General features: G+C 40.5%; 2 protein-coding genes across 3 annotated transcripts; one reads left to right on the plus strand and one right to left on the minus strand.

Annotated features, from left to right (window-relative positions):
- The first annotated feature begins 128 nt into the window (after positions 1–128).
- Positions 129–17,599, plus strand: CEBPZ (CCAAT enhancer binding protein zeta). 2 transcript variants are annotated; one of them, XM_072856548.1, is made up of 16 exons: positions 129–313; positions 436–1,955; positions 3,002–3,233; positions 3,800–3,974; positions 4,597–4,685; positions 5,203–5,256; positions 5,958–6,060; positions 7,230–7,298; positions 9,754–9,820; positions 11,254–11,354; positions 12,836–12,896; positions 13,990–14,198; positions 15,223–15,306; positions 15,783–15,844; positions 15,932–16,013; positions 16,829–17,599. In XM_072856548.1, exons 1-16 carry the CDS (start codon positions 176–178, stop codon positions 16,966–16,968), a joined length of 3,186 nt encoding a protein of 1,061 aa, XP_072712649.1. In that variant the 5' UTR covers positions 129–175; the 3' UTR covers positions 16,969–17,599. The 2 variants fall into 2 exon arrangements, with proteins under 2 accessions (XP_072712649.1, XP_072712650.1); XM_072856549.1 differs by having other exon boundaries at positions 130–313; positions 1,729–1,955.
- CEBPZOS (CEBPZ opposite strand) lies at positions 16,676–19,395 on the minus strand. Its single transcript, XM_072856561.1, has 4 exons — positions 18,974–19,395; positions 17,396–17,440; positions 17,046–17,129; positions 16,676–16,821 (listed from the first exon to the last, which is right to left on the minus strand). The coding sequence occupies exons 1-3, from the start codon at positions 19,185–19,187 to the stop codon at positions 17,047–17,049; spliced, it is 342 nt and encodes a 113-aa protein (XP_072712662.1). The 5' UTR covers positions 19,188–19,395; the 3' UTR covers positions 16,676–16,821; position 17,046.
- Between the last annotated feature and the right edge of the window lie 198 nt (positions 19,396–19,593).

Raw genomic sequence — 19,593 nt, forward strand, 5'->3', positions numbered from 1 at the left:
CCGGGGCGTGCGGAGGCGGCTGCGGTTTGCCCAGAGGTCCCCTGCCCGCTCTCCCCCGCTCCGGCGAGGCCCGCGCGCGCTCCCTCGCGCCCCCCTTGCAGGACCTGCGCTCCCGCCGTCCCGCGGGGCCGGAAGCGCGCGCCGCGCATGCGCGCGGAGCTTCCGGCGGTCGGTGATGGCGGCACTGTGGGATTTCGGCGTGAGGGACCCGAAGGAGGCGGCTGGCGACAGCGGCGAGGAGGAGGACGATGATGAAGAAGAAGATGCCGAAGGCTTCACGCTGGACGAGGTGCTGCGCCTCGGGGGCACCAAGGTAAGGGGGGGCGGGAGGGAGCGGGAGCACGTGGCGGCCGGGCTCCCCCGGCCCTTGTGAGGCGCGGGGTGTGGGGGGTGGCGGCGGGGCCGCCTGTAACGGCCGTGCGCTGCCGCCCGCAGCAAGACTACCTGATGCTGTGCGGCGTGGACGAGGCGGAGGAGATGGTGGACGGCGGGAAGAAGGATGCGATCGACGACCTGAAGGAAGGGGAGCTGGAGGCGTTCGTCAGCTCCCTGGGGCTCGGCAAATACGCGAACAGTTGCCTGGTGGTGGAGGAGGAGGAGGAAGACGGCGGCGGCAGCAAGGAGAAAGAGAAGCCCCCAAAGAAAGAGAAAAGCAAGAAGGAAACTAACTCTCCTTCGTTAGAGGGGAAAAAAGAAAAAAAAGTCAAGGAAAAGGCAAGTGGTGTGAAAGACAGCAAGAAAAAGGAAGCTGGTGGTGATCAGGACCAGCAGCTTTCAGCAAAGAAAGAGAGGCTGGAAGAAGATTTTGAATTTCATGCTAGGCAAGTGATACTGATCAAACCAGGGGGCAAATGGTATGATCTAGAATACACCAATGAATTCTCTTCAGAGCCACAAAATCAGATGCTTCTGTCCAAGTATAAGGCCTTGGCCCAAAAGCTGTACCATCATGAGACAGATCTGTATAAGAATAAGACCGATTATCAGAAGGGGGCCTCTTCGGCGTGGATGAAAACTGTTGTGTCGTCGGGTACCTTGGCTGACAGGATGGCAGCGATGACCCTTCTCATTCAGGACAGTGCTGTCCACAGTCTCCAGTTTGTTGAGAACTTGGTAAACCTCATAAAGAAAAAGGGCAGCAGGCATCAGAGCTTTATGGCTTTGGATACTTTCAAGGAGCTTCTCATTTCAGATCTCTTACCAGACAATCGAAAATTATGGTCTTTCTCGCAGCGACCATTTAACAACATAGAGAAGATGTCGAGTGGCAACAGGGATTCAAGAGACAGACGGTTGATACTGTGGTACTTTGAGCACCACCTGAAACTGCAGGTGGCAGAGTTTGTGCAAGCGTTAGAAACACTGAGTCATGATTCTCTGATGGCAGCGAAATCCCGAGCGCTGGCAGTTGCCCATGAGCTTCTCTGTAACAAGCCTGAGCAGGAGAAAGTTCTGCTCGTTCAGCTGGTAAATAAACTAGGAGACCCTCAGAACAAAATTGCCACCAAAGCCTCTTATCTTTTAGAGACGTTACTTCACAAGCATCCAAATATGAAGGGAGTAGTGTGCAGTGAGGTGGAGAGGCTTTTGTACCGGTCAAACATTAATGTGAAAACTCAATATTACGCCATTTGCTTTCTAAATCAGATAGTCCTCAGTCACGAAGAAAGTGCATTGGCTAACAAACTGATAACTTTGTACTTTTGCTTTTTTCGGAACTGCATTAAGAAAAAAGATGTTGAATCCAAAATGCTCAGTGCTCTTCTTTGCGGGGTAAACAGAGCTTACCCTTATGCCGAGACTGGTGATGAGAAAGTGAAAGAACAAATGGACACGTTGTTTAAAGTTCTGCATCTTGTGAACTTTGGTACCAGTGTCCAGGCCCTGATGTTACTGTTTCAAGTGATGGACTCTCAGCAGACTGTATCGGATAGGTACTATGCAGCACTATACAAGTAAGTGACACGTTTGCATTTTTTATATAAATTTCATTTTATGAAGTAGTCACCATTAATTTAAAGTTGTAGAAACACTTATTTTGCTTTTAAGATCTTGCAAGTTTTGCATCTCATTGGCTAAAAATTTCTGACATTTTGTATGAGCTAGAAGAAAAAGCGTGTGATTTGTTTGACTTAACGTAGGGACAAAACAAATGGTACTGATAGGTCCTAAGAACACAACATACGCATTTCATCCTTTGCACAGTTTTCCAGTGGCATGTTTTAATTCCAGATATTATTTGAAACTAATAGATAACTGCTTCTGAAATCACTTTTACAGGTACTGTGGTTTAGTCACATAATAGCCCAAAATCTTGTTTTCTTTTTTTGTGGGGGTGCGGGAGAATATTATGCTAACAAATTCTTTAGATAATTTAATTTGTGTAGTTGGAAAGTCTTGTATTATAAAAGTGTCTCTTTTTTGTCCCAGCTGGTTGTTTAGACTCTTTGTAGGATCCTTACAGACTTCTGTTTAGTAGACCAAAGGGAAGGTGCTGTATTTTAAGAGGGGAACTCAAGTTCCCCCAGAATGTGCAATGTATTTAGGGGCCTTCCTGAGCCTGGCAGCCTGGAGAAATAGTGGAGTAGAAAATGAACTTGCCAACACATAAGTCTGGTCTGATTGTGAAGGATGCAGATTGCTAACCATTTTCTTTCTATTTTTTTGAACATCTGAACAAATCAGGTTAGTTTGTCCCTTTGCATATCTCAAATTTTTAAACTGTTTCCAATTGAACTCAGTTTCTTTATATTTTCTTACAGTTTTTTTTAGTTTACTGATACAGGCTTTTTTTTAATCTTCAGAGTCTCATATCTATCTAGAAATATTACATAGCTGTTGACAGTTCAGGGTTGATCGTAATGGTTTTGAGTATTGGGCAACAAGCTGTCACTGGTGTTTAGATGTCATTCTGAAAAATGTAGATGATTGTTGTTAATAGCAATTATTCTCCTACATGCATTACGCCAATCAGCAATATTTTCTCCTGTGTTTTCTACAGGAAGCTTCTAGATCCTGCTTTAGCAACCTGCTCAAAGCCATCCATGTTTCTTAATCTTGTCTATAAATCTCTGAAGGCAGATGTAGTGTTACGGCGCGTGAAGGCCTTTGTGAAGAGGTTACTTCAAGTCACTTGTGGACAAATGCCACCCTTCATTTGTGGAACCCTGTACCTTCTATCTGAGCTTCTGAAAGTAAAACCAGAGTTAAGGGTCCAGTTACAGGATCATGTGGTATAAAATGATTTCTTTATCTCATTGTTTTTTCAATAAGAGGTATTTTCATAAGCATCTTTCCCTAACCTGTTTATTAGTAACCTGAGGGTTTGCTAATATGTTATGTTATGGGAGAAAGCACTTGAGCAGTTATAACTGCATTAAAAATCTGCATAGGTGAAGGTGTTTTAAGCATTCTAGCAGGTCCTGTGGACTTAATTCCCGGAGAGAGGATTAGTTTGCTAAACGCTGTGTAAGCAGGTGAACATTCTTCACCCAAAAGCTTTGTCAAAACATGGCCTGCTTGTTTCTTCTGTCTGCAGCCTCTGAAGTATAGCTAGGCAGGACTGGATTTTTTTTTTCTTTCTTCAGGCGGGGAGGGACCATTACACTTGTGTGATGTAAGCTGTAAAGTTCAATTTTAAGTCCTGTATCAAGGCCAAAAATCTGTATTGCTTAAACATTGGCCATAATTTGTTTATATTTTTGTAAGTAGCTTCTTAAGATCTATATGTGCATTTTTCTTATAAATCGGAATAAAACTGGAAAGGAAAAGCTGTTTGCTAACATTTTTTGTTGTTTAGGAGTCGGATGATGAAGAGTGCTTTAAGGATCAAGAAGAGGCTGAAGCGGATGAGGAAAAATTTGTGGATGCAGATAAAGAAGTAGAAGGTGAAGAGAAGAGCACAACAGAAAATTCTGCTAAAACAAACAATTCAACTTCAACAGCCTCGTGGGTGCATCATCTGAATATGGGAGGTAAATTAGCAAGAAAATATAATTCATTTAACTTTTAACATTCTATAACAGTGATGTGTTGATCAAGACTTGTAAAATTCAGTGATTAAAACATTATTTTAGTTTTTCAAATTGAAGTTTGATTCAAAGCAATCAGTCAGAATCATTTTTCCAGCAGTGATGAAGAGACTATATGAATCTGTTAGTGTATTTCACTTTATGCAGTTTATTGCATTTGTGCCTAAGCAATAAACAGGCTTGGGATTTTTTGCTTCCGTGTTCAAACACCTTCAGATCAATGTTGCCAAGGTTAGGATGTGTCACCCCTCATACGCTTGCGAAACTTGCTAGAACAATTCGTCTAGCTTTGAACCTGCTTCTAGTTTCAGCCTTTCCTGAGGGCCTTTTGGAACAGAGCAGGGGTTTTCAGGAGCTTCCTTGGAAGCACATAGGAACTCACCTGGGCACCTGATCATACACTGGGGAATGGCAGCTGAATAGAACTCTTACTTGCTTCTGAAGGAATCTGTGGCCTGTCCAGCTAAGAATGATGGCAGCATTACTGTCATGGTGAAATGAAAATAATACTCTCATAAAGTTGCCTGAGGAAATTTAAGTTGTTTTCATTTTCTCCACCCCTCAGGCAGGAAGAGTGGAGCTTTGTATGATCCTATGCACCGAAGTCCTTTATACTGTGGTGCTGAAAGTACAAGCCTTTGGGAACTGAAGAAGGTAAGGCATTCTTATGTTGCTGATTACTGTGTTTCTTAGTGTGGCCCTTGTATTCAGAGAAGAAAATTAACTTGGTTATTCTTGGAGTAGCTACGTGGGTAACATAACAGAAAGGTTAAAGCTGACACATTGTTCAGCTTTAAGCTTGTATATGTTACTTACAATGCTGATATTCCGGAGTAGGGAATAGGAATTTCTAAGTGGAGATTTGGACAATAATAATATTTTTTGACTTTTGGATCTTAGCTTTGTATCACTAAAGCTTTTTAGTGTTGAATTAAGTAAAATTGTAAGTGAGAATGTATTTAGTTAATGCAAACAAAAGATTAGAACTTGAAGTTCTTCAGTTGTTCAAGGGCAGAGCACATCAGCCTTGCACTACTACATGCATCTGCGTGTTATTTGGTGAGTTACGGAGTGGTCTTATGACATAGTGGTGTTGTCAGGTGTAATATGTCAACATGAGTAATGATTGCATTTATTTTTAAAGTAGAAATAAATGATTCATGTTTTTCAGCTTTCTGAACATTTTCATCCATCTGTGGCCCTATTCGCAAAAACAATTCTAGAAGTAAGTGCTTTAATTAGTCCGTAGCTTTGAAGTTTGATTTTTGTGTTAGTTGTCTTTTGCCATTTGAAAAAATAAGTTATAAAGCCTCCTTGCACTCAGCAGGTAACTAGCGGCTCTGCAGCACTGTAGCATACACTCAAATGCAAAGCTTTTCATGGAATTAAAGTGTTTTATGTAAAGGAGACTGCTCACAGAAGTAATTAACTTGGCAGAAATGTGGGTATTACCTGATTCTTAAACCTTTGTTAGTGTTTCGGTCTATCTTTTTATTTTATGTGGATTTTTTATGTGGGGAACCCTGCTGTTGGAACAAATTCTTTTTTAATACTGTTGTGGTATCGTGCCAAAAATACTCAAATCTACACAAATATATATTTAAAATATTTATTTTAATTTGAATATATGGTATCCAAATAGTACTGAGTATTAACTAGTATTAGCACAGTACATTGCAAGGCAGTTCATCACTGAAACAAAGTGAAGGAGGTGTTTTTTGGTTAAGAAAATATTGAAATTCCAAAAATAAGAACCTGTACAGGAGTGTATTAACTGGTCAGGCTCATGTGATGAAGTATCCCCAAGTCTTTGTTTTTTTAAAGTGTGGTTTAATGTTGTTATTGGACTGTTTGAGTCTTCTGTGTTTAGTTGCTGTCTTTCTAAAATGAAGAACTTAATGATTTTTGGCTTTTTTCTTCTTTTAGGGAGATCACATTCAGTACTCCGGTGACCCTTTGCAGGATTTCACGTTAATGAGATTCTTGGATCGCTTTGTGTACAGAAATCCCAAACTCCATAAAGGCAAAGGTACGAAATTCTCTGTACATATTAGCATATGATCTTGATTATTGATGGTGACCAAACTCTTTTTCTCTCAGATTGCTAAGTAGCCCTTTGTGCTTGTCAAGTATTCGGGGTGCATGTGGTACAACAGAGGAGAGGGATCAGTCTTCAGGGCTGCAAGAGAGATGTCTGCAAGTCAGAACCAGCTGGGAGTCACATACTGCCACCTCTCACATCCACAGTGCAGAAATTGCTAACCTAGCAGGAATAAGCAAAGTGATAGGGGAATATAAAGACTACAGAATGGTTGAGGTTGGAAGGGACCTCTGGAGGTCATCTGCTCAAGCAGGGCCACCTAGAGCAGGCTGCCCAGGCTGTCCAGATGGCTTTTGAATGTCTCCAAGAATGGAGACTCCACTGCCTCTCTGGGCAACCTGTGCCAGCGCACAGTCGCACTCACAGTGAAAGAATGTTTCCTGATGTTCAGATGGAGCCTCCTGTGTTTCAGTTTGTGCTCATCACGTCTTGCCCTGTCCCTGGGCACCACTGGAAAGTGCCTGGCTCCGTCTTCTTTACCCCCTCCCTTCAGGTATTTAGATTAATTCATGAGATCCCCCCTGAGCCTTCTCTTCTCCAGGCTGACCAGCCCCAGCTCCCTCCACCTTTCGCCGCAGGAGAGAGGCTCCAGTGCCCTCTAGCCATCTTTGTGGCCCTCTGCTGCACTCTCTCCAGTCGTTCCATATCTCTCTTGTCACACTGGGGAGCCCACACCTGGACACAGCACTTCAGGTGTGGCCTCACCAGTGCTGAGCAGAGGAAGGACCACCTCCCTCCACCGGCTGGCAACGCTCCTCCTCGTGCAGCCCAGGATACCGTCAGCCACCTTTGCCGCAAGGGCCTGTTGCTGGCTCACGGTCGCCTCGGTGTCCACCAGGACACCCAGGGTCTTTTCTGCAAGCCGCTTTCCAGCTGGGCAGCCCTCAACATATACTGGTGCAGGAGGCTGTTCTTCCCCAGGTGCAGGACTTTGCACTTCCCCTTGTTGAACTGCACGAGGTTCCTGTCAGCCCATTTCTCCAGCCTCCTGAGGTCCTTATGGATGACAGCAAAACCCTCTGGTGTATCAGCCACTCCTCACAGTTTTGTATCAATAGTAATAAAGTAATTTGTTTCTGATTTATGTTCTGCTACAGAAAACACCAGCAGTGTGGTAATGCAGCCAAAGAAGAAGCAGTTTATGAAAGATATGCAGAATCTTGCAGGTAAGCCAGCCCCTTTTCAGTTAAGATTATGATGGCTAAAAAATTCTTGGCTGGTTGTTGTAGACATAGATCATCTGTGCTGTCTGTGCTATTTCTGTTAGCAATAAAAGAAAGTCCTGTCCATCAGGAGTGCAGTGGTGGTGCCTGATGTTCAGGATCAGGTCTAATCTTCTTGTAAGGGTGCATGGAATCTCCACAGCTGAAACTTTGGATCCATTGAATCATTTTAAGAACAAATTACATAAAGTCATTTACCTCAGCTGTTAGCCTCTTGAATAGGAAAGCACTTTGTCTTCTACTGTAGCACTTGGCTACACACCATTTTTTTTTTTTTAAGACCTTTCTTTTCTCTCTGTTTTTCCCCCTTAATTGTCAATTACTTTCTATTGTAGTAATTCCTTTTTCTTAGGCAATGCATGATGAAGATCATACCTTCTGTTTAGCCATCCCATTAAGACATGTGTAACAGCAAAGGACAGAGCTACTGAAAACTGCATGCCTTGTTTTCTGTGCTATTTTTGCTATGACCTGCATATGCTTCCTATACCTTCTCTTATGCTGTTACCTTTTTCCTGCATCCCCCTAAAATGAAATACACCCCATGGGTAAAGAGTAGATTAGCAGTCTCGTATAAAAAGTTTAGAACATTGTTACAAATTTGCTTGTAGCTGGCAATGTGACCCCTTAGGGGGGAAAAAAGGCTAAAAAAGGCCTTAGAATTTATTCCAGGTAATGATATTTCTAGTTAGAAGAGCAATCTGTTGGGGTACTAACCTCAGAGGGACATGAATTTGTAAAATACTAACTAAATATTCTGCTCACAAACATGCCATTCTTATGTCTGCCATCCTAGTTTTACAAATAATGTTTTTTGAAGTTCTTAAAAATATCTGAAATTATATAAAAATCTTTAAAATGTGTGCTGATCTAGCAGTAGTTAATATAGTATTATTGTGTAGTTAATGCTTTTGTTTCCAAATTATCATGAAACTACTTCTATTCTGCTTATTGTGATTGAAAAATTACTTTAAAATCTCAGAAGATGGATTTATATAATGATTTAAATCACATTAAGCTCTTTCATTAAATGATATGGATTACTCCATACAATGCCACAGCTGCAGCTATTGTTAGGATTAGTGTAAGATATCTTTGGCACTGTTATTTTGCTAAGAGTCTTCCTGCCTCCCGAAAGAGGCTGCCTTTTGTCTAGTCCCACTGTTTCCAATGATTAAGAAGGCGGGATTTGGTGGTAAGAACCAGCAGTTAAAAAATCAGGGTAAACCATCAGTAAAACATGCTGCTTGAGGACAGAAGAGGTACCATCTTCTGTGGTAGAACCTCTGTAACAATCCCTTTCCTCTAACTTTGGGTCTATTGTGTTGCACAGAGGTTTTAGTTACACAGATTAGCTGATGTACCTTTACTGATGCATGGTTTTATGGCTATTAAAGCTTAAAGTAGGAATTTTTACCTAGAATGCATTTGAAGGTACAGTTTGTTTATCGCATTCTTTAGTTTATTCTGAGTTGAAGGAGCAGACTGAGCATTTAGAACTAGATTTGAGGAATTTAAGTGAAACACCTTCCTCATTCAAATTCTACAAATGAAACATCTGATACAAAAATATGGATATATTAATATGGATACAACAATCTGCACTTGTTGCATGTAGCTGGTCTCTGCTGAGGCTTAGAGAACAGATTTCAAATCATCTGGTACCTTCTACTGTTCATTTGAAGAGTCCTTCTGTGAGTATGCTGATCTGGTTTCAGAAACTTGGACCCTTGTCACTTAAAAAATATAATTTGTGCCTACTGTGATAATCAGTAGCTCTTTCTCCTGTGATTTACTTCTGAGGTGGAGGAGGGAAGGGGAATGTATAAGGGTATCAGTCTCCCACAGGGTAAAAAGCTTCTCCACAGGGAACCTGATCAATACCCTAGTCAATCTGCTGTTGCAGTGTCATATTTTGCCTCAGTTCCTCAGAAATGGAGGCAGGGTGAGGCTCAATCCCTTCTTCAACATGGTCAGCTGGTGTATGGTCCTGCTTGCAGCTACTGCTGAACATTTCTACTGCCAGGAGTGCTGGGCAAAAGCGGTTCCAGTGTTTTAGTGCATGACAGTGAATTTATCTTATTTCCTACTTTGTTTTTTTTTCTTTTTTTTTGAAATGCATTCCAGCTGTAGGTGATTGCAAAACCTCCCTTGCTGATACATAAATTAGAATCTGGTTAGGGCTATGCCTCTTGAGTTTTTCCATAGGGTCTGCTCACGTCTAAGTATCAGTATATACACTGAGAAATGTTTGAAGAGGTTTTGAGATGAGCTCCACTTTATTTAATGGATGACGCTGGTATCTGCATACTTCTGTCTGTGCATGCTGTTAAACTGTTTAAAAGAATAACAATAATTTCAACTTGAGGTAAAATCTGTTCTTTTTTTGTTTTTGCAGTCAACAGTAAGGAATTCCGTGCCAAAGATGAAAGCAAAATCCCAGTGGATGAAGTGTTTTTTCACAGGTAATGAAATACCTGTGAACATTCATTTTAAGTGTTGTTTTTTAACGCAATGCCATCAAACCCCATGACATTTCATAAGTATTCTCTGGTATTCCAAGTGTTTGCAAAATTTGATTAATTTGAGTGACTTCTGATGATAGTACTTTCCTTAGAATGTAATTTCAACATTAGTCAAAAGTGCTTAGGAAAGAATATCACTTATGAACAAAGGCCACTACAATCAGTGCTTGTAGTCTAAAATTAAGTAAGTTGACATTGTAATAAAGAAGTCTTAAACAATGGGTAATGGTGAATGTCTTGTGGGTTGTAATTCTTATGCATTAGAAAGTATATTTAAAAAAAATGGAATATACCTTGTTTATGTTATTGGCATCAAAGCTTATTAGAATGGAACAATGCAAACAATGTCAGAGGAGCTAGTTTTCTGTGTATTTATTTTTTTATTATTTATAGTTCTTTCCGTTTAGTTGGCTTTCCTTTCAGATTAAGATATAAAAATGCAGCTGTAACACTAAAATTGAAGTGATACACATTTGGCAAAGATTTGTTCTTATTAGATCAAAATACTGGTTACCTGTGAGTGTCTCCTTAGGAAATCAGTGTTTGAATTAACTTCATTTATTTTGTTTAATTCACTTTGGTATTTTTGTTTGATATATTCATTGCTGTAGGCACTTTTAAAATTTTTGAAGTATCAGGTTAATGGAACTTACTAATTTTAATTAATTGATATCACAATATTGAGGAATATAATATTAATAAATACATAAAATAGTGGTATTAATTTTGAGATTAAAGAAAAGCAGTTTAAAACCATGCCTGTCTGAAAAGTTAACAGTATTGTTACATTGAAGATGGCTGAAACTGAGATTACACATTTAAAGTCTTCCATATGAAGTGCTGTACTCTTTTGCTCTTGTGTATGATCAAAATTGCCTTCTGTGCTTGGTGGTTCCTTAATATGAAATTAAGGAGAGAAAGTGGTTTAAAATGGCTGACAAAAGGTAAAACTAAGCACACAAAAGAAGAGGGCTACGGTGGAAAATTTTACAGATCTTAATGGATGAATCTCTTTTATATATAATTTTTTTTTCCCCAATTAGATTCAAGTTGAACTTGATTCTTTCTTCCTTATTAGTGTAAGGCAGATTTTCACATCTTTCTTGTTCCCTTTTATAAATTCACTATGTTCAAAATAACTTCTGGTACCTTTGGCTATGAAATTTCTTTGTTTTAAATCTTACAGTAGTGGCTTACTCTTTGAAAAGCAAAGAAAATACAAATCTCTGATTTGAGATGTGTTTGAAACCATTACTTACAATTTCCAACTGGCAGCATACACGTGAAACCATATGCAGTCTGTCTTTTTAAAAAAACTTGTCATAAAGATTATCACCTGTAATTTTGTGTCTGAGAGCAATATATTATTTCAGATTTTATTCAAAGTTCGATAAGAGGAGAGAGAAACAAAAGCATCAGGATGATGAAGAAAGTGTGGAAGATGTAGAGGATGATGAATTTGAAAGAGCACTGGGTAAGGTTGTGTTTTTCCTTGCAGTAACTATCCCAATATTTCCTACTTTTGCAAATTATTAATTTATCCTTTTTATAGTTTATATTGTGTAAAAGAGCCAGATACAGGAATATGGAATTGGAAGAAAACTGGCTTTCCAGTTCCCATTCTGTGCTACTACAGGCAGCAGTTCATACTATCCATCGCATAAGCCAACTGGATGGCCATCTTGTAAAAGAGGTCTTGCTCTCAGTACTGCAGTAGTGTTCAGCTTGTTGGAATGGTTGGAAATGGTCTGATTTTGAACATAAGCTCATGAGTGGCAGTTCATGCCTTTTTGTTCTTTTCCTAATGTAGTCTGAGAGTTAAATAACTTTTTCTAACAGCATGTAACATTTGCTTCTATTCTTTCTTTACTGCTTGGCTTTTTTCAATCTTCCTTACAGTTTCTCTCATAATTCCTAACATCTTTCATGAGGTTATTTGGTTCAGTTAGGTCCTTGGCAAATTTCTGCAGTAGTCTTCGCTCTTCCTTGTTTGCTTTGGAATTAGTGTATGATTTGTTCCAGAATCTAAATTTGCTAGTGTACCATAAAATGTCCATTATTTTACGATTTTGTATTTTACTTGTACAGTAATATATGTATTTGGAAAAAAAAAAATCCAGTTAGCTCTCCATAACTGTTTTGTACCATATTTTTAGAGAATTCTGAACTCCCATAGCAGGATTCTTCCTTAGTGACACAATCAGTATGGTCTTAGTTATGACAAGAATCCATTACTAATTATGATTGTTGGTTTTTTGTTAGTATCTCTAATAAGCTGACTGTCTCTGAGAATTTGCTTCATAAAGTCAGAAGCTTAAATTAAGGATCCTCTAATGTTAGTATTTACTCTTTGAAACAGAACAGTTGTAATTTTTCAGATTTTGTTTTTACCTGCTATTTTATATAGCAATTTGTTCCTAAGTGAATCCGATGATAGGAGCTTTCATCCTCTAGTCTGCTTGCTTTTCTGTTAAAAATTATAGTGAATACTTCTAATCTGAAAATTAACATACGCATTAGCTGGCAGGACACTTGCTTGGGGTATGCTAATTGAGTCTTTGTTCTATCTGACTTGGAGCAAGTGTTTGAGACTTGCGATATCCCACCTGCCAACTAAGTTTGAATCACTGGGCAATTGTGTGTCCATTTGTGTCTGTCTGCCTCCCACATCATCTAGTTCTGTCCAGAAATTACATCCTGGATAAAATAAAACTTTCATTATTTTTCAAAGAAAAATATTTTTTTAGGAAAATTCCAGTTAGCTTTAGGTAACTGTTCTGTGGAGTATTTTTCTATAGGCGTATGAACCCTTTGGTACCGGGGCCCTTTGTTACTGATGCAGATCATATAAACTGTTCAGGAAAATAATATCTAAAATGAATATATTTTGCAATTACTTCATATTTCTTTGTTTGACTTTGTTTTGTAGTAATAAACACATTTTTTTCCCTCTAGATACATTTGAAGCTGCTGATAATGCCATTGACGTTGGCCAGGATGACCTTGATTTTGCTGGGTAAGACTTTAAATTGGTTCTTTCATCTCTTGTTTTAATACCTATATAGAGTTTTACTCTGCAAAACTGGGTAGACCTTTTTCAAAAAGACTCAGAATATCACCTTGCAAAAATGGCAACAGCAGTTGAACTCTGGGTAGTGCTGCTCTTCTGCATGTCCCATAATGGAGCATCGTGATCCTGTGGTGCTTACAGTCTGCTGGCTTGACACGTGAGACCTGTAGTATTTTATTTATACAATGCAGTGACCCAGTAAGCAAGGTAAAATCTTATTTGTTTTTCATTGTCTCAGGTTTCTGTTTGAGAATTACCAAGTACAAAAGGAAGCAGAATGAGGCATAATGGTACTGCTGCTGTAAGGACTGGTTGTAACTGGACCTAAATAAACTTTGTGGAATCCAGACTCGCAGAGCTCAATTCTCAGGAAGTCAGCAGTTTCATTAATCATAGAATCATTTAGGTTGGAAAAGACCTTTAAGATCATCGAGTCCAACTGTGAATGATTAAGTAGCCTCTTTTTTACTTAAAGTATCTGAAATACAGCTTTCAAATCAGCACAGAAACTTTTTTTTCTTGAGGTGAAAGGAGAATTAAAGCTTAAACTTCTAGTGAAACCTGAACATTTTTGTGATCCAGACTGGTGTGTAGCAAAGAGGAGACAAAAAAAACAAGTAACCGTCTAGTGCATGAAGAACCATGTTTCCTTTCTTAAGAAAAAAAAGAAGTCTTATTTCTTCATTTAGTAGAGTTGCTAGGGATACCAGCAGTTTGTGTGTTTTACAGGAAAGACTTTCTGAAAAGCAGCAAAGGCACATAGGAGATAAAAGGCTGAATCTGACATTTCTGTTAATTTCAGAATAGGATTCTCTCCAGAACTTCCTAAAATGGTTGACTTCTATAGTACAGTTCCATATGCTGATGTTGAAAACATACTTGAGCACATAATACATTTTTCTTAGGTCTCAGCCTACATTTACAGTAGTTTGCAATGATGTTGAACTTTTAACATAGCATTTGCCGGTAGACAGATGTTATCTGGATGCAAACAGTATTTTGCCAGATTAAGTGCTAAGCTTGTTACGTATTCTTTTAGTAATATAAAAAAGAAAACCAAAGGCGGTAAGAAAGGCCAAAGAAGCGAGGAATCCAGTGCTGACTGGGAGGATTCTGATGATGAAGATGAATTCAGTGATCTGGATGATGAGGAAGTCTCCTTAGGAAGTATGGAGGAAGACTTTGGAGAGGATATGGATGAAGAGGGAGGTGTATTTATGGATGTGTCTGATGATGATACGAGCCTAGGTAAAGTACCATTTATTCTCAAAAAAACAAGAAGAAAAAGCTTTAAAAATAGGTTATCTAATAGGTAATTACATATATAAATTCAGCTTTAGTTACCTAGGTGGGAGGCTTGGCTTTTAAGTAAAGAAGTGACAACAAGCCCTTCTCTGGACAATGAAGTCTTAAGAGAAACATTTCCTGGCACAGTCTCCTAGGTGAGAGTGGGAATAGGCATCTGGGTATAAAAACTTGCAAACAAGACATGTTTCTTTAATTCTGAAAACATTGGCAGTAATAAAAGTAGCTTTATACACAAATAACTGGCTCCAGTTGGCAGAAATGTTAAAAGATCTCAAAGAGAAAAATAAAAAAACCAATCTGGTACTTGGTAACTTTTTTATTTCTTTAGACCTTGTTGATTTTTTTAGATGAGGTAACTTTTATTTAAATAGCTGTCTCATAAGGACCAGCTTACTCTTCTAATACAGCTATGCACCCAAATTTTTATTACCACTACAATAATAACTGATCATTGCACCTGCATGGTTTTATTATCTTTTCAATTGAAAAGTGCAGTTTACATGGTATACACTTTATGTGGCTGGACATGCACAGATTAATGGAGTATTTCAACTAATAACTTAAGGTCACAGGAAGACGATTGAGGGTCGGGGAGGTAAACTATTCATACAGCTGTTAACACATTAATCTTTCATGAGATTATTATTTCACCAGACTTACCAAGCAGACATTCAAGGTTCACATAACATCTCCTTTTAGCCTTTGTATTTTATGTATCTTATTTCATTCCTTTTTGGTGCTGTGGAAAAAAAGCATGGCACACCACTGACCAATGTTTAATTGTCTGGGTTGAAGAAATCCCAGATTTGGTTGTGCGCACTGTGTTTTAAACTTTTTTAATGTAAAAACTCGGACCATTATGACAAATAGGTCTAAAAAGAAATTTTAGTCTCTGTTGTGCTCGAAATACATGTACATGGTATGGTAATGAGGGATTGATGTATCTCTCTTTTTTTTCTGTCAGACCCGAACAAGGACAAGCAATTGAAGTCTGTCAGTAAAAAAGGGAAGAGAAAGAAAGATATTAATTTTGTGGGATCACTTGAAGGTAAGGAAACACTGCCATGATTTCCATTTGAGAAGGCTTAATACAAATACAGAGTCTGGAAAACTTTGGAATCAGAGGGTTTTAGTACTGTAGATTATCTACACTTTTGGATCTGGGTTCAGATTTGAATAAACCATAAATGAAAAGGAGGTTGTCTTTCAACCAGTGTGGCCTGATTCAGAGTGACAATCTGCTGTTGAAGGACTGGGAATCAAAGGAGGAACTTTTGAAGGAAGGATGGAGTTGTACTGGCAGTTTGTGCATCTATTACGAACACCTGATGCACAGATTTGTGCTATTTAGTTCTTGTTTGGAAACCTTTTTTTTTTTTCAGGGGAGGTGGAGAATAAAGGTTTGTAACACAGCTATTTTAGATGATCTAATTAAATAAAAAAAGTAAAAACATGGTAACACTGTTTTAGTGTCTTTGTGAACTTGAAATTCTGTCTCATAAGAATAATACTTTTTGTTTGAAGGATCCAATGGAGGAAAGAAGAGAAAACTCAAAGATGCCAGTATACTGGCATCTGCAGAAGAGGTGAGTTTGATCAGTGCTTAGCAAAAGAGTGATCAAGCATTTTACCTGTTTCTTTGTAATAAAATACTAAAATTTCTCTCTTTAAAGTTTGGCTATCTGCTGGATGAAAATGCTGGGTCTAAGTTTGACAATATCGGAATGAATGCCATGGCCAACAGAGATAATGCAAGTAAGTACATGCTACACATAGCAGATAGTTGTAATGCTGTTTTACTTCTTTCTCTTCAGATTCTGTACTTAAAAAGATGTACCTTCTTTAACTGACACACACACACACACGGTCAGAAATCACACAGTAGGGACAGTAGCTCAACGTCAGTAAGACACGACTTAGTTTTCTTCAGTTACGAGAGATGCCCAGTACTAATGTTAACTGTGACTACTGGAGTGATAAGGCTTCAGAAAAGAGCAGGAGGCTATCATGTGGCCCTTTCACACTGTAAATAAGGACAGGCAGTATGCTGTTTGTTAAGCACTCGTGTGAATTTTGCTCTGATGAAGAGTGTCCTGGATTCCAAGGCATAAGGCATGGCTGCCTTATCTACCTACCAGAGTATTTCCTTGCAGTATCAGTGAAGCAAAAGTAGTTTCCCAGAAATAATTCTAATGAATTAGATGTGTATATATGGATTGAATAATCAGTCCTTTGTGGAGCTTTTACAAATCTTGCTGGTGTCACCTGAAAAATGCAAACAGCAGCACTCAAACACCGTGTACTCCTAACACAAGTGTGTCTAGCATTAGTAAAATACAAAGCAACGGCAAGAGCAGTCTTAAACTCTGAGATTCTGAGATGGTAGGGTATGTTTTGTGAAATGAAAAAACAAAAACTTTCTCTGGTATCAAAAAAAAATTGGCAGCTTGCACTTTATTAACATTTATAAATACAGCAGCCAAGTTTTAACTTTTACATGATTCATCTGGATTCCACATCATGGTCAGAGGTATCCATCAGCTCCTTATTTCTCGCCTTTCCTCTTACAGGTGTCAAACAGATCCAGTGGGAAATAGAGCGTGACAAGTGGCTTCACAATAGGGATGTGAAAAGCATCATCAAAAGGAAGAAACAGTTCAGGCACAGAGGGTTGAAAAACAAGTACAAAGGCAAGAAATCAAAAAGATGAACCAGACATTTTAATGTGGACATTTTTACAGTAATTATTCTAAAATAATTTTTTAATTAATCACACATCTTTCTTACTTCAGTTCTTGCTGCTTAACCATGTCATTTGATCATTCTCCCTTATGCCATGAATTCCAGACCACTCATTGGATTTGTAATACACTGAAAAATAGGAAAATCCATGTCAGCTGTAAGTAGCCTGTCATGTCTGAAGGTGAGCCACTTTGTGGCTAGTTTTGTTGGATGTATAGTCCTCCAGTTCTGAGGACTATCCAACTGTCTGACACTCCAGCCGCACCTATGCGTAACAATAAACACTTCTGCAGTGTCTCCTGGGGTAAGTTTTAAGCAATAATAAAATCAGTTTTGTACATAAGATGCAACAGAAGCTTTAGCCATCCTTCTGAAGCCAACAACTCCAAACCTACCTTCCAGAATTGATGGAAACCTCTTCTGCATTGTATATCTGAAATCTGACAAGAAAGATAAATCCCAGTTACTTTACCCAACATATTTTAAGACGAATAATTAAATGCATTATTTTTCTAACTAGATTAGTTTTACGTAAATTTGTCTGAGCTCCTTCGTTACAGCCACCATTAAATAATATGATCTGAATTTACTTTTTTAAATTGTATCACAGACTGTATTCAGGTTACAGCCTTATCATCACAGTGTTCTCTGAGCTTCCTCAAATTGTGATAACCAAATACAAGCTACAAATTCACAAGAAGCTGAATGCCTCTCATAGACTGACATGGAAAGTAAAATTGGGAAAACTACTTTGTTTCCTTACGCAGGTGTTCACTGAATCCTTCTGTGGGCTGCTCTGGCAACCCAGTAGAAAATCATGTAATGATAGCTTTGTGGTATTTTAATGACTTACAGCAGCTCATAGAAGGATCTTATCAACGCTAGTACTAGCACAAAGAAAGCGGTAAAAGCCTAATTCTGAGAACACTGAGCTGTTAGATGAGCTCACTGCACCTACAGAACTACAAGAACTCCAGCTTAAGAAAATCTTCTGCAAAGGCATATAAGAATTAGGACCTAGAACTGAAAAGGGGGAGAAATGAGAAACCATGAATGCCCAGCACAACGTTACCAAGATACGCTGATACATCTATCTTCCACATTTTGATTATATATTTTTTTAATAAAAATGCAAACTGATGTAGTGTAGGTGAAGTTCAGCTTGAACTTGGTGTAAGACTGCACTGCGGCCGAAATGGGTGGGCTCACGCCCTCCCAGCCGCAGCAGCTGCCTTTTGGCTCTCACTGACCCTGCAGGTAGCAGGACTTTTCCTGCAGGGGCACAGGCCTGTCAAACTAGTGCTGCACCCTGCAGAGCCCCGAATGCAAAATAAGGCCACTGCTGTGCATAGCAAATCTTGCAGTAATTAAGTCGGTGCTTGGCTTATTTTTGTGTTACCTAGGCACTGAGTCGTAAGTCTGAGAGACTTGAGGGAATGAAGCTGAATCATCTGGAAGATGATGCTGGCTGCCTCATGCCAGCCGGGTCTGTTGTCTGCCTGGGAAATGTCAAATCACAGAGCCAGTGAGGCCTAGATATGAGCCAGGGGATCGCTTCAAGGGCTGAACACCAGATGCCTGAAACAGGATTGATCAATTCCTGCCTCGTTTGCAGCCAGCCTCTCCTTTTTAAGTCCCCATTTGAGCCGATGGTGTTACTATTAAAACGCATAAGATTCAGCTTTGTTCCTGGTGGTCGTGTGCTGCCTTTCAAAAGTTTCCCCACGGTTTTGATTTTCTAAAACTAAAATAGCAGTTTATCCCTGAGGATCCGTGTAACAAGTGATTACTGTGTACGTACACTAATACAAGCCAAGCTACTAACCCCGACGCGGCAGGTTTTCTTAAGAAACCCACGCACGCAGCGTACGCGCCGTGGCGGTGTGAGGCGCTCCGGGCACCTCGAGCGGCCCCCGCGTGGAGGAGCTCCCCCCCTCCCCCGGCGAGGTGTGACCCCGGCCGCCCCGTCGCACCTTGGCTGCGGTCCATGGCGCGGTAGAGCAGGAGGGCGCCGAGCAGCCCCGCCGCCTCCAGCAGCAGCAGCCCCTTCACGACGCGCCGCGCCATCGCTGCCGCCGGGGCACGGCGCCCTTCCGTTACCGCCGGTAACGCCTGCACATGCGCAGTGCACTCGGACCGCCTGCGGTTTGCGCACCTTTTCCGCACAGGCGGGCCGCGCATGCGCATGCCGTTTTTTCGCGTCTGCCCGGTCCCGTAATGGCCGACCCAGCGCCGACCCTGGTAGTTGGGGTCCTGCCGGGGCGCTAAGCTGCTGCCCCGTCGCAGGCAGACAGAGGCAGAGGCGCGTCTCGGCAACCCGCGGCTCCCCCCGCTCCGCTGCTGCCTGGGCAGGCCCAGGCGGGGCCGTTGCTTAGCACAGCGATGGCGTTGGGCGTAGGTGGCAGTCCTTGGCCGCTGCCGCTCGCCCTCGGCGGTCCCCTGTGGCTGCTGGCAGCCGGTGCGACTCGCCACCACCTTTCCCTGCTGCCCAGGAGCCACTGTCCCCGCCTCGCTGTTTCAGCTGTGAGCTGGCAGCATGTGTGCCCGCCACAGCTAAGAGGCCGGGCCAGGCCTTGCTGCCTCATGTTGAGGC

Source organism: Ciconia boyciana, chromosome 3 (assembly GCF_034638445.1).
Source record: "Ciconia boyciana chromosome 3, ASM3463844v1, whole genome shotgun sequence".
Taxonomy (NCBI): Eukaryota; Metazoa; Chordata; class Aves; order Ciconiiformes; family Ciconiidae; genus Ciconia; species Ciconia boyciana.

What these genes read in the sequence shown, in the direction of transcription:
- CEBPZOS (XM_072856561.1), bottom strand. Translation starts at nt 19,187, where the DNA reads ATGCGCATGCGCGGCCCGCCTGTGCGGAAAAGGTGCGCAAACCGCAGG. An exon ending in CGCCATGGACCGCAGCCAAG is followed by an intron (nt 17,441 to 18,973) that starts GTGCGACGGGGC and finishes CTTTCTTGTCAG; the next exon opens with ATTTCAGATATACAATGCAG. An exon ending in GTTTCCATCAATTCTGGAAG is followed by an intron (nt 17,130 to 17,395) that starts GTAGGTTTGGAG and finishes CCTATTTTTCAG; the next exon opens with TGTATTACAAATCCAATGAG.
- CEBPZ (XM_072856548.1), top strand. Translation starts at nt 176, where the DNA reads ATGGCGGCACTGTGGGATTTCGGCGTGAGGGACCCGAAGGAGGCGGCT. An exon ending in TGCGCCTCGGGGGCACCAAG is followed by an intron (nt 314 to 435) that starts GTAAGGGGGGGC and finishes TGCCGCCCGCAG; the next exon opens with CAAGACTACCTGATGCTGTG. An exon ending in TGATGATGATACGAGCCTAG is followed by an intron (nt 14,199 to 15,222) that starts GTAAAGTACCAT and finishes TTTTTCTGTCAG; the next exon opens with ACCCGAACAAGGACAAGCAA.